Genomic DNA, 13,480 nt, shown 5'->3' on the forward strand with positions numbered 1-13,480 from the left:
ATTGCTAAACACACGTTGATCTAGCTGCACGAAACCTTTTGTAAAAACACAGTTTATAGCTAGATTCCCTCAGGATTAAAAATGACCACATAGATAGGTGACGTCGGTGAAATGTAATGCTGCGCTAACCGTCCATTTCTTTTTATCACGAATAATTTTCATAGAGGTCCTCTGTTTTCTTTCACAGGACATCGGGACATTCTGTAAAATCTCAGTCAAGCGTCCCGTGTCTTTAATCCCGTGCGAATGGATGATGTTGGTGTTATGTTAGAATTGATACAGCATTTCAGGTGTATTCGCCAAAGCAATACAGCCTTCACAATAAACAATAACATAATATTACAACTGTTCTGTCCTGAGATTTTCCAGTTCTGTAAAACGCTACAAATGTGCATAACCAAATTTGGGAAGGGCGAAAAAAAAGATTATAATGGCGACTAAAAAAATGATCCTTTGAGTGGTGCATTTGAAGATATGGACTCAAGGGACGAAATGGTTAAGAACATAAGAACATAAGAAAGTTTACAAACGAGAGGAGGCCATTCGGCCCATCTTGCTCGTTTGGTTGTTAGTAGCTTATTGATCCCAAAATCTCATCAAGCAGCTTCTTGAAGGATCCCAGGGTGTCAGCTTCAACAACATTACTGGGGAGTTGATTCCAGACCCTCACAATTCTCTGTGTAAAAAAGTGTCTCCTATTTTCTGTTCTGAATGCCCCTTTTTCTAAACTCCATTTGTGACCCCTGGTCCTTGTTTCTTTTTTCAGGCTGAAAAAGTCCCTTGGGTCAACACTGTCAATACCTTTTAGAATTTTGAATGCTTGAATTAGGTCGCCACGTAGTCTTCTTTGTTCAAGACTGAACAGATTCAATTCTTTTAGCCTGTCTGCATATGACATGCCTTTTAAGCCCGGAATAATTCTGGTCGCTCTTCTTTGCACTCTTTCTAGAGCAGCAATATCTTTTTTATAGCGAGGTGACCAGAACTGAACACAATATTCAAGATGAGGTCTTACTAGTGCATTGTACAGTTTTAACATTACTTCCCTTGATTTAAATTCAACACTTTTCACAATGTATCCGAGCATCTTGTTAGCCTTTTTTATAGCTTCCCCACATTGTCTAGATGAAGACATTTCTGAGTCAACAAAAACTCCTAGGTCTTTTTCATAGATTCCTTCTCCAATTTCAATATCTCCCATATGATATTTATAATGTACATTTTTATTTCCTGCGTGCAGTACCTTACACTTTTCTCTATTAAATGTCATTTGCCATGTGTCTGCCCAGTTCTGAATCTTGTCTAGATCATTTTGAATGACCTTTGCTGCTGCAACAGTGTTTGCCACTCCTCCTACTTTTGTGTCGTCTGCAAATTTAACAAGTTTGCTTACTATACCAGAATCTAAATCATTAATGTAGATTAGGAATAGCAGAGGACCTAATACTGATCCCTGTGGTACACCGCTGGTTACCACACTCCATTCTGAGGTTTTTCCTCTAATCAGTACTTTCTGTTTTCTACATGCTAACCACTCCCTAATCCATGTACATGTGTTTCCTTGAATCCCAACTGCGTTCAGTTTGAGAATTAATCTTTTGTGCTGGACTTTGTCAAAAGCTTTCTGGAAATCTAAATAAACCATGTCATATGCTTTGCAATTATCCATTATGGATGTTGCATCCTCAAAAAAATCAAGCAAGTTAGTTAGGCACGATCTCCCTTTCCTAAAACCATGTTGACTGTCTCCCAGTACCCTGTTACCATATAGGTAATTTTCCATTTTGGATCTTATTATAGTTTCCATAAGTTTGCATATAATAGAAGTCAGGCTTACTGGTCTGTAGTTACCTGGTTCAGTTTTGTTTCCCTTTTTGTGGATCGGTATTACGTTTGCAATTTTCCAGTCTGTCGGTACCACCCCTGTGTCAAGAGACTGCTGCATGATCTTGGTTAGCGGTTTGTAAATTATTTTACTATAATAATTATTTATAATAATAATAATTATTTTACTATAATAATTAGTTATTATAGCCTTCGCAAAATAAGGTACGACACAATGTGTTGTTTACACGGTTCGTTTCTTACAAATCATGCACAAGGGCGTCTTCTCTGACCACAACATCCTATTTCATTTTGAATTTGTCAACATTATTTGATGAAAACTGCGGAACCGTCGTTTGGAAGATTCCAAGACTTTATCTGTGTTTGACTAACTGACTCGAGGGCACCAGTCCGGTAAGAATCATTCATATGAACTGCGAGCAACTTTATTTATTTCATTATTTAATGTTTTGAATGCTAGATTTTAAAATGTTATCAGTAGGGTTATATTTTGTGTATTAATTGTCGTTGCCTAAAATATGAAATTATTGCTTTACGCGTAAACAAAATTAAAAACACCACTTCCAAGAAGTCACTCTTCTCAAGCTTTTTCAAAACCCTCTGGTGCGTTACTTTTTTTCCAAGTACCAGCAACCCCGTAACATGAATGCGCACGTCTAGGTAGTAGAACGGGAGCGTGCACGTTTCAATTCTGAATCACAAAAGCAACCAGTTTGAAATGAAGCTGCAGTGCGACTCACAGAAAGAGAAGTGACAGGTCTTACAGATAGAGTATCATTAACACAAATATTACAGAAGAAAAAATAAATAAATAAATAAATAACACGTTTATTGCACATAGCATCATCTGAATTGCATAGCAGTTCATAGTCTATTAGGTAGCGGCATCTGGAGACCTCGGAATTTGCTTGTTGTATTTTGTCTAATTTAAAGTTTTGTTGGAATTTTCAAAGACCAGCCGAAGTGTCAAAACGTAAACGGAACTTTCTTTCGCAATGTATATCATTTGTTTTGATTTACATCCTCGCGGTTAAACTAATGCAACAATATATATGTAGCCTATACTACACATTTACTAGGCAATACTGTATTTTTACATGGTTTAATAGTAATACCTGTTTTCTGATACAATTTGTTGAAATTTGATGAGGCAAAATACCATGACAATACTATGACAAAGAGGTGTCAGTTAACAAAATAGTTTATTTTTTTGTTTTGTTTTTGTGTTTTACATTTTTTTCCAAATCGTCGGCAGAGCTCCACAGCGTAGGTAGCTGCATGTTTAGTATACTTCACCACCTTGCAGGATACTCAACTTTCTTAAGTGCTGTTTATTCAAAACAGCCAATGCCACAGTACAGTACTGCACACAAACAAACAAACAAACAAACAAACACGAGAATAAAAACTCCCGCAAGTAAATAAACTGTTAAACCTAGGATGTTGTCTCTGTTGCACTGCCTTTTGCTGGGGTATTTCACGTGGAACCTGAGGATCTCGGACGCCCACGGAGAGTTCTGCCATGGCTGGGTGGACAGTAATGGGAATTACCACGAAGGATTCCAGTGTCCGGAGGATTTCGACACTTTGGATGCTACTGTTTGCTGTGGCTCGTGCTCTCTCAGATATTGCTGTGCAGCCGCGGATGCTAGACTGGACCAGGGCAGCTGCACGAATGACAGGGAGCTGGAGAATACAGAATTTGCAGCACGTAAGTGTATTGAAAGCAGTTATTTATATGTGTGTCTGCTGGAAACTTATTACATTTCATGTGGGCAACACACAATGCGCTGACCTGTCAAAATAGTACTACAAGTGAACACAATGATTGTGTTGATTTAAAAAAAAAACAAAAAACAAAAAAAAAAAACAAAAAAAAAATAAAAAAAAACAAACCATAAAAGATTCAACTATTAAGAATAATTCTCTATTTTGAAGTAGAAGTTGGTCAAAGGTTTAACTTGAAGTAACTTTCTGACCTAACTGGAACGGAACATTGTAAGTCGTCAGCAGAAATTATTATATATATATATATATATATATATATATATATATATATATATATATATATATATATTATATTATATATATATATATATATAGTGCAATACTATGCCGTAGTGTATATAGCAAAAAACTCTGCATACAATAACAAATATTAGCAGAGTTGTAAACAGTTGGAAAAACAACTTTAACCCGAAGCTTTGCAAATAATGTAAATATTGCATATTGCATAATTTTCATATGACAGTTTATTTAATATTTATTTTGTTCACTAGAGCTTTTAGAACACTTTTAGAAAATGTTGTTTGTGATGTATGTATTACCTATTTATGTATTTACTGTATTACAACAACTAAGGGCTATAAAATACCTACAATGCTCAGCCTGCATTTGTATAGTCCAACTAATTTAGCAGATTTATTTAAATGGCACAAGCATACTTTACATTCATAAATATGTTCCATAAAGGAAAACAGACATTTTGTGTTAAATGTCTGCGTTTTTCCATGACTGTTGCATTATTGCAACAATCTAACATGGATAATAATATAAATGCAACCTTTGCTTTCTATTTCCGTTACTTGGTTATCCTCATTTTGAACTAACTACAGCCTATTCAATACAATATTGTTTGCAAAAAAAAAAAAAAAAAAAAAAAAAGAGGATTGGCTTTTTATTTGAATACAGACATAAATAAACTAAATGAATGGAAAAGACAAGCCGTTTCAGAACATACAGCCGTTTCAGCCACAATTATTGATAGACACACAAAGTTATAACGGTAGGGCATCATATTAAAAGACTGTGCAGGTCAGAGAAATTGAAAACTTTTACGAAGGTATTTTGTCAGTGTTGTGGCTTAATAGAAATTACAATTTTAGCATGTCGTCTGTTATCTTTACATTTAAAAATGAAAACTATAGTAGGCGTAACGATTTGCTTATTAAACATCATTCGAGACATCTCATTAGCACCAATTAAAATGCATTATTGGTTTGTAATTATATTTTAACCTACAGCTTATTAGAAATAGTAAAACAACCAAACAAACAATATAAAAACACGCACCGCAATATCTAGGATACACTCATTAAATTCGCCTATAATACTCTGTTGTCTACATTTTCTTCTTCAGGGCTGAAGAATAAAACCGTCGGATTCTGTCTTTGTTGTTGTTGTTGTTGTTGTGTGTGTGTGTACTAATGTAAGTTATATTTAATTTTTTAAATAAAAAAAACTAAAAATAGGCTATACAAATAAATAAAACAATAAATGAATAGCACATATTTTATATCGAACAACAACCCTATACGGTGCTTCAGAACCTCTATGTTGTGTAGCCTTAAAAAATAAAAAATAAATAAAGTCGATACAAATGACAAAATTACTCTCAAGACCGCATGTTTAAAATTATGAAATTAATAACAATTTACAGTTAACAATAAATCTTTTCATTGGTTTCTCAATTAGGCTATTAAAATACACTACGGGTTGTTTCCTTATCTTAGAAAACACACAGTATATCTTAAGAGTTTATGAATGTAATCACCTACGCAACTGTACTGAAAGTTTATTTTGTTTCCTAATTACGTTTATTTTTCGTTATTATTTAGTTATAATATTTGGACAACAGCACAGCGGCAAGCTTCATAATAGGGTATATTATAAACGGAAGGGGAAAAAAAAAACGATGCGACAGTAAAAGATAGCATAGCTGACATACTCCACGTTTGTAATTGATGTGACAGGAGATGAGATAGCTATGGGGTTGATAAGCTTGACAGCACTTTGGCAACGTGTAAAGGGAAAGAAAAGAAATAGCACCCCCCCCCCCCCCCCCCCCCCCCCCCCCCCCCCCCCCCCCCCCCCCCCCCCCCCCCCCCCCCCCCCCCCCCCACCCCCCCCATGTGAACCGGATAGATGACAATCACAGATAAAACCTCACCTCACATTCCGAGATGAGGACAAAACTGTTTGTAATGGATTCATAAAAAGAAACTGGCCCCCCCGAATTTCAAAGCAACAGTAGTCAACGAAAATAGCTTTATCAGACGCCCTTCAAAGTATGCCATGTGTCAAAAAAAAAAAATGTTAAAATACATTTGTTTTCACTTTGTTGGGTTTCAACTTCATTATTATTATATTATTATTATTTATATTATTATTATATGATTATTATTATTTTTTTTTTTTTTTTTTTTACAAACTTAATAAAACAGCAAAAGCAATAATGACATTACAAAAAATAATACAAGAATGTTTAGCATTTACAATAACTGTTTTATTTTAGTGCATAGATATATTAACTGCTGGTATTGTGGACTTTTCTGAAGGGTTTCTTATAAAATGCAATCTAAAATCATACGCTAATATTAACTGGAAGTGCACATTCAACTTTGCCAAGCCACTTTGACAGTCTAAGATCTCGCTGACAGATACACTCAACACAAAGAGTGCAGCTGTTACATCATAACTCAACAGAGTATAGTTATAGCATAAAAGTGACTAATGACAGGGTTTATCCTTGTCCATTTCACACAGTAAGGTTTTTGCTGGTTCATAGTGTATTCATAAAATATGCTGTACATATTTGCTGAATACATTTCTGAAAAAATATACAGTATTATATCTAAATCTGCCTATAATGTATTTCCATCTTTCAGAATTATTGTCCACCTTTTTATAATCCAACTAAAGGTTGTTTTAAAAAATCCCTACAGCTTGTAATTCCCTGGATTCATTTATACTAATGTTCTGCCATGTCTTTTCAAACAGAACCAGTTTATGTGCCGTTCCTTGTCGTTGGATCCATCTTCATTGCCTTCATCATTGTGGGCTCTCTGGTGGCTGTTTACTGCTGCACCTGTTTGAGACCAAAGCAAAGCACCCAGCAGCCAATCAGGTTCTCCCTTCGAAGCTGCCAGACGGAAACTATCCCTATGATTTTAACCACAACCAGTGTGAGGACTCCCTCCAGGCAGTCAAGCACAGCGACAAGCTCCAGCTCCACAGCAGGGTCCATTCGCAGGTTCTCTATCGGTAGAACCGAGCCGGGACACAGCTGCCTTGTCTCAGCTCCTCCGCCCCCTTACACCTCACCAGGGAGCCTGCAGACTCCCCATCCTCTCCACCTTGCTCAGCCCTCTGGGTTCCTGCTCCCGCAACAGTATTTCCCTTATCCCCTACAACCAGAACCATTCACGCCTGGAAAAAGCTTCACAGATTTCAACCAAAGCTGACTGGGTCCTGAACAATGACAACAAAATGGAAGTCCAGCAATTCTAGGCTTTTGAATATACTGCAGTAAACCTACTAATGCAGTGTTTGGCACTGGTTGATCACCACAGACTTTCGTTTCTTCTTTTGTAAAAATAGACCTGGCCCAGGTATAGGCTCATTCATTAGATGTTGGATAAAGACAAGAACATCCACTTGCATTGATACATTCTGGGGGCCTTTCTACTTAGCAAAACTAGTAACTAAATAATGAATTGTAAAAAACAAAAAAACTAAAAATGAATCATGATCTATTAGGACCTCAGACTCAAGCTGTATTAATATTCAGAAGTGATAGTGGTAGGATATTACACAAATATCATTGCAAGTGAAAACATCAGCTCAAGTAACCAGCAAATGTGAACTGAACAAGTGAATTGATATTGACAATCTGTTGTCTTCATAGAGGACAGCATGTATAAAGAGGATTGAGGAATACATTACTGCCAAGGACCTAAAAGTATGCAGAGGAGAAGGAGAAATCCAGTTAAAGTCAGAGGACTTACTGTACCTAATATTGAATCTGTGTGGCTATTTTAATGCTTCCTTCCCTGGAAAAAATAGGTTCATTGCATTTTAAGTTTTTGCAGTTTAAATACTTGTCATTTTAATTAAATTGTTAATATGGAAATGCATTGTATAGGGAAAAAAGGGAGGGGGGGGGGGGGGGGAAGGGGGGGGGGGGGGGGGGGGGGGGGGGGGGGGGGGGGGGGGGGGGGGGGGGGGGGGGGGGAGGGGGGGGGGGGGGGGGGGGGGGGGGGGGGGGGGACAAAAGGCTTGAAAACATATCTAAACAAAAACTAAAATGTTTTGAAAAAAAATCAACAATTGAATAATTTCACATAATCATAATACTAATTGTTCCACCTAGATTTAATAAAAGTTACTGTGAACAAGTTGGCAATTTGTGAGTATGCAATTTTTATCTTGTTAAATGAAAAATGACTAGTTAATGATGAATAAGGTAAACAAAAATGCAAATATCCTTAAATTTTGATGTTGTAAAGTTTATTTCAGTATTTGTTTTTACACAGTTAAAGACAGGACATTTAAAAGTTTCAGTTGCTACGTGCAGATTCACAGAAAAAAAAAAAAAATATATAGACCATTACTCAAAATGTGCAACCTATTAGAAAAAAATAAATAAAAAGAATAATGTGCGTTTTGTTTAGAATTTACCACACCTAGTGGTTATGGGGTATCATAAATACTGAATCTGAAACTCTATTCGTGCAACCACAGACTTTCACATACATTTAACAGCAACAATCTGTCTTCTTAAAAAACTTCTCCAGTGTTGAGTTCATGCTTTACCTTTGTTTTCTATTAAAAAAGGAACATGTAAAAACACCAGACTCCTCAAACAAACATCTAAATTCACTATTTTACTTCCACATATTAATGTAGACAATGTCAAAAGAGAGCTGCAGCATGCTGTTGACTATTTATAAAGACTGCTTATCAGCAACACTAATACATACACTGTATTGCCAAACTAAACTTGTAACAGCAAATGTTTGGTTTCAAAAGGTAAAGAATGCATGCAACACTGAACAGAGGGATAACCATTTTCATCATTTATTTTCGGAACCATATTTTGTTTTGGTGAGTGTAACTTTACATTGTAGACGCATTGTAAGATTAGCAACAGTGCCCCATGCATTAGAACAAAACACATTCAGAACAATTTAACTCATGCAGACAGACCAAAAAAAAAAAAAAAAGAAATCACACCCACAAGGGAGAGAAGTACAAACTCAGACAAAACTGTCAAAAAATAAAACAAGTTTACATTTTCACCATTTGAGTAGACGTGACAAAATCAGGCCAATGTAAAATTACAGGGTGTGCAGTTTTTTTATTTTTTATTTTTTAAATCTGATCTATTCAAATTTAGTTTAGTAAAAAATATACTAAAAACCAATGATAACATTTTGCTGAAGTCAAATTTTTTATTGGCTCTTATGCTTCAAGGGACTCCGTTTTGAAAAATTGTTTATACGCTCATTAATAAAATGTTATGCTATTCAATTTAAATGAAGTGCTTATGGCTGTGTCTCAAAAAAAAAAAAACAATCCCTAAATGTCAACTGTATTGTAGTTAAAATTGTAAAAATTTCCCAAACTTTCAGCAAGCATTTGTTGACATCTTTTGACACTTAATGATTAAAACAGGTCATACTGAAACACCTTGACCAGCCTTTAATTAATGATGTATGTGTTAAATACTGTTGGTTATACCAAACATTAGTTAGATTAGGCACCACTGTGAAAAAACACTGGAGGCCAGAAAAAACCAATGGAATGCAATAAATCGTTACAAACAATAAAGTGAATATGGTAGGAATTTTAACATTTTTAGATTCCAGTTAGCAACCACATAGACAACGACAGCTTTAGCTAGCCACATCAACACCTTATGTCATCTAATTAAAAAAGAAAAAAAAAAAAAATCTAAATTTAAAAACAATTTAGAACAAAGGCAAGGAAAAGTGCACATATAAGGCCATAGTTAAATACTGCCAAGTCACAGATTTAAAAGCAGGAGCCAAAACAGCAGCCAGGACAGGCTCATTCAATGTACACATCCCATTCTATGGAGTGTTTAGCATGAGGTCTTCAAAACAGGACCTACATTTTGCATTGTTTCTTATTCTAGAACCACATTCATAGTAACTGCCTAAAATGCTGTTAATAAATGTTATTGTTATGCAATGAGAGTTTCTTTGGCAAATTAGATTTCAGGGATAACATTTGAAATTCTAATAGTATGGCCATTCTGATTTGTTAATTCCATTTATTATTATGTTTTAATACTTTTAAGATCATACTTTTTAGTTAAAGTTGCTATACACTCCTGGAGTAGCAGTGGGTAGTTTATACCCAGTTATTTATGTTTCATAAAATGAGGTCAACATGGTCTTTAAATACTTGAGAGCCAATTACACAATTGCAACTTGCAAGCCCTGTTTATGGAATCAGAGTTAATACTGTGTGACAGAATTATTTAAAATACATTTGCACATTGCTTATGTCTGCTCAAAATACAACTATAGCAGTGAACACTTTTTTTCTCTCTCTTTTTTTTAAGCATACAATCTGTTCATTGACCTTTATAGGCTAGAAAAGTCTTCCTATGACCTTCCACAGCTTTCAAACACACAGTCTGGTCTGGCTGAACTAGTGGAAGTTGTTTTCAACCAATGCTCCTGCAACAATATTTCACCATTCGTCTGGTCTTTGTTTAGTGGTGTCATAGGCTCGTATAACTTCTGATTGCGAGACGATTCCATTCTCATCTTGAGAGAAAGCATATCCATCTGCAATAGAAGAGGATGTAATAGTATTTTTCTTTCTATATTTATAATGCCCAGAAACACAATATAATAGGACGCGATACTCTGGCTTTATTACATTAAAATCACAGGCATCCATGAACAACTGAAAATCAGCCATTTAGAACTTTTTTTTTTTTTTTTAGATCTTTCAGTCTTCATTTTGTCTTTCATCCTGCTGCAGTCAGTTTCATGCTCACTGGAGCATGCAGTCACAATCCACAGTGTCACATCACTATAAACTACTTGGAATTATCAAAACTGACATAATAATCCAAACACTGGTATGTGCTTGGAAATGGACAAATAACACTGAATTCAGAATTAATGTAAGAAAACACTGTTCCAAGCATCTGCTAATGGGGAAACACAGTATGTATAGCCTGTCTATCTCCTATGTGGTTATTATTGTCAATTTCCACCTAAAAACTAGAACTGGTTACATTATACTGTACATATTTGCTTTTACTTACCATCCCAACCAGATACCCAACGGTCTTTCAGTTTTAAGTCCAGTTAGGGATCAAAAGTCACAAAACTGAAAGGCATTTCTGTGGGTTTGGACTTTCATACCATATACCATATAACCCCCCCCCTGCGTGTGTGCTCTATTAAAGGTAGAAGAAGTTAGCTTACGGAGCAGATTTTGCTGCATGGACTCGGAACGGTACAAGCTGACACTGCTCTTCTTAAAGACATTCTTTAGAAGCTGGGCTCGTTCAGTGAGGCTGCAGAGGAATGGTACAGAAACACGTTAAAAAAATAATAATAATTACAAATAAAAATAAAAATCACACATCACACCCTTCTCAATTGTTTCTTAAAAATCAAAATGTTAGTATTTACTTTTTTAATAATTGATTTTGCAATTTGATACGGGCACAAAAAAAACGAGCCATAAAATACAGATTTTGTACATTTTGATTATTATGTGGCATTCGCAATTCATAAAATGTACAGTCTTATGATGAGGCCCCAATTTGCCAGTAAGCAGTGTGAACCACAATTTCAATGTTTTTAGTCTTTGACAAGGAAACCAGGAAAAAAAGAAATTGCCCTTTACACTGGCACATGGCATCTTGTTTCCGAACACTAAAAGTTTAGTTTCCCCCAGGGGAAGAAGTCATACAGTATATATTATCAAGTTTCAAGTTTATTTCTGGTTTTCTTGCTCCCCCAAGTCTAAAATGCAATGTCTGTGCAACAAATCACTACTTTAAAGACCAAAATAACAGCATAAACTTTACAATGTTTAAAAATCAAATCTTTCATTTGGATTTCTGACACCTTTATAAAGACTGCCCAGAACAGCAAGCCACTGTGACATGAGAGAGATGCATTACTTCAGTTTAAACCAATACCATACTATCAATCATGCATTTAAATGTCAGGACAGTGTCAGTAAAGGGAAACAGCAACCCTGACCTTCGTAATTTGAACTCTTCAAGGCTGACAACTGCATTTGTCAAAAAGCTTCAAAGAAGTATTGACACAAATAAAAGGGGGGCAATCCAGTTAACCTACTTTTACTGTTTAACGTGTCTGAATGTAGATTGCTGTAATAGCACATGTTTAAAAAATAAGCTTTTGTGTGTGTAATAAAGGTGCTGTGTATTTTTAAACAAAACTATTGCAACTGGCTATTAAATAACATTTCAAACACATATTTGCACTAGAATGGTTAGCTTTCTTTATAAACACGTTGAAGCAGTCAGTCTTGTATACTATGGTGAATTTGCCAAGTATTTGTACAGGCCAATCCAGTTTAAAATCAAGAAGGGATTGAAAGTCTCACTCCTGAAATCATTTTAGATGATTGCACAATACAAACATCATTTAAAGATTGTAAAACCTCCAACAAGTACTGGCATAGTGTTTACCAAGTGTGTGTGTGTGTGTGTGTGTGTGTGTGTGTGGGGGGGGGTTCCATGTCATGGTTCCATTTCATAACCGCAGACACAGTGTCTTTCTTCTAATTTGGTGCTGTATGTTGTTACAATACAATGAAAAAATAACTACATACACACCATGGCCTACATCCATTGTACGTTCAAGGTGTGATAAAAATGGACAGGTTCATCCACATATCTCCATATTCTGATACAATAATTACATATTGTAAAACTTCAATTAAACACCTCCGGCATATATTTACAACATTTTCCAGCAGAGCCGGTGTGTATTGGAGACCGGCGATTATTAATATTCGATCTCCAGCTTCACATGCTTCATGCGGTCATTGAGAAGCCGCTAACACACAACCTTGTAGCAACATCATAACTCAATTTAAACATTCCAGCAACTTTGTTAAAAGGTTGTGGGTCAGTGGGAACTAAGTAACAGTTTTGTTTTATAACAAAATTACATTGCATTGTATACCTTCAAGTAAGCGAAAGTATTATTACAGTGTTTTTATACGGTATGCAAAACGCTGGAAAATGAACATACAGAAGTACGAATTTGTACTTAAAAAATGGAATTAGATGTACCATTGTTAATAATAACAACAACAACAACAACAACAACAACCAGTTAAATCCACTAAAGGCAGCCCTGTAGATATAATAATAATAATAATAATAATAATAATAATAATAATAATAATAATAATAATAATAAACTTCTAAAATGTTTTTAAAAATGAACAATAAAAGCAATAAGTATCATTATCAAAAATAATGTATTGTTTAATCTCAAACTTGTACATTGTTAATACAACAAAACATGTTAAAATACACCAAGAGGTTTGTATTTGGCCTACTTTCAGCAAGCTTAAAATTATCATAACTTTTAATAATGTAATAACTGTTATAATAATAATAATAATAATAATAATAATAATAATAATAATAATAATAATAATAATAATAATAATAATAATTATTATTAATCCTGGGAGTCACTTTCATCACTGTCACTGTGATGCTGATGTCACTAGCAGTTCATTCCGCTCAAGCTCCTCCTCATCTTCCTCAGCTTCAATGGCAATGACAGAGACCCGGCGTTTAACAGAGACCAGG

The 13,480-nt window shown here is 35.2% G+C and overlaps 2 protein-coding genes across 2 annotated transcripts in view; one reads left to right on the forward strand and one right to left on the reverse strand.

The window, feature by feature from the left end:
- The first annotated feature begins 2,598 nt into the window (after positions 1-2,598).
- On the forward strand, positions 2,599-7,768 carry shisa3 (shisa family member 3). Its single transcript, XM_041265707.1, has 2 exons — positions 2,599-3,556; positions 6,625-7,768. The coding sequence occupies exons 1-2, from the start codon at positions 3,286-3,288 to the stop codon at positions 7,086-7,088; spliced, it is 735 nt and encodes a 244-aa protein (XP_041121641.1). The 5' UTR covers positions 2,599-3,285; the 3' UTR covers positions 7,089-7,768.
- Positions 7,769-8,128: 360 nt separating this feature from the next.
- LOC121324170 (phospholipid-transporting ATPase IA) overlaps positions 8,129-13,480 on the reverse strand; it is a 105,486-nt gene continuing 100,134 nt past the window's right edge. Inside the window, exons 35-36 of the mRNA XM_041265718.1 lie at positions 11,097-11,188; positions 8,129-10,445 (exon numbers count right to left, since the gene is read on the reverse strand). Coding sequence (XP_041121652.1) covers positions 10,348-10,445; positions 11,097-11,188 — 190 coding nt within the window. The 3' untranslated portion in view covers positions 8,129-10,347. The remainder of the gene's footprint in view (positions 10,446-11,096; positions 11,189-13,480) is intronic.

Source organism: Polyodon spathula, chromosome 1, assembly GCF_017654505.1.
Source record: "Polyodon spathula isolate WHYD16114869_AA chromosome 1, ASM1765450v1, whole genome shotgun sequence".
NCBI lineage: Eukaryota > Metazoa > Chordata > Actinopteri > Acipenseriformes > Polyodontidae > Polyodon > Polyodon spathula.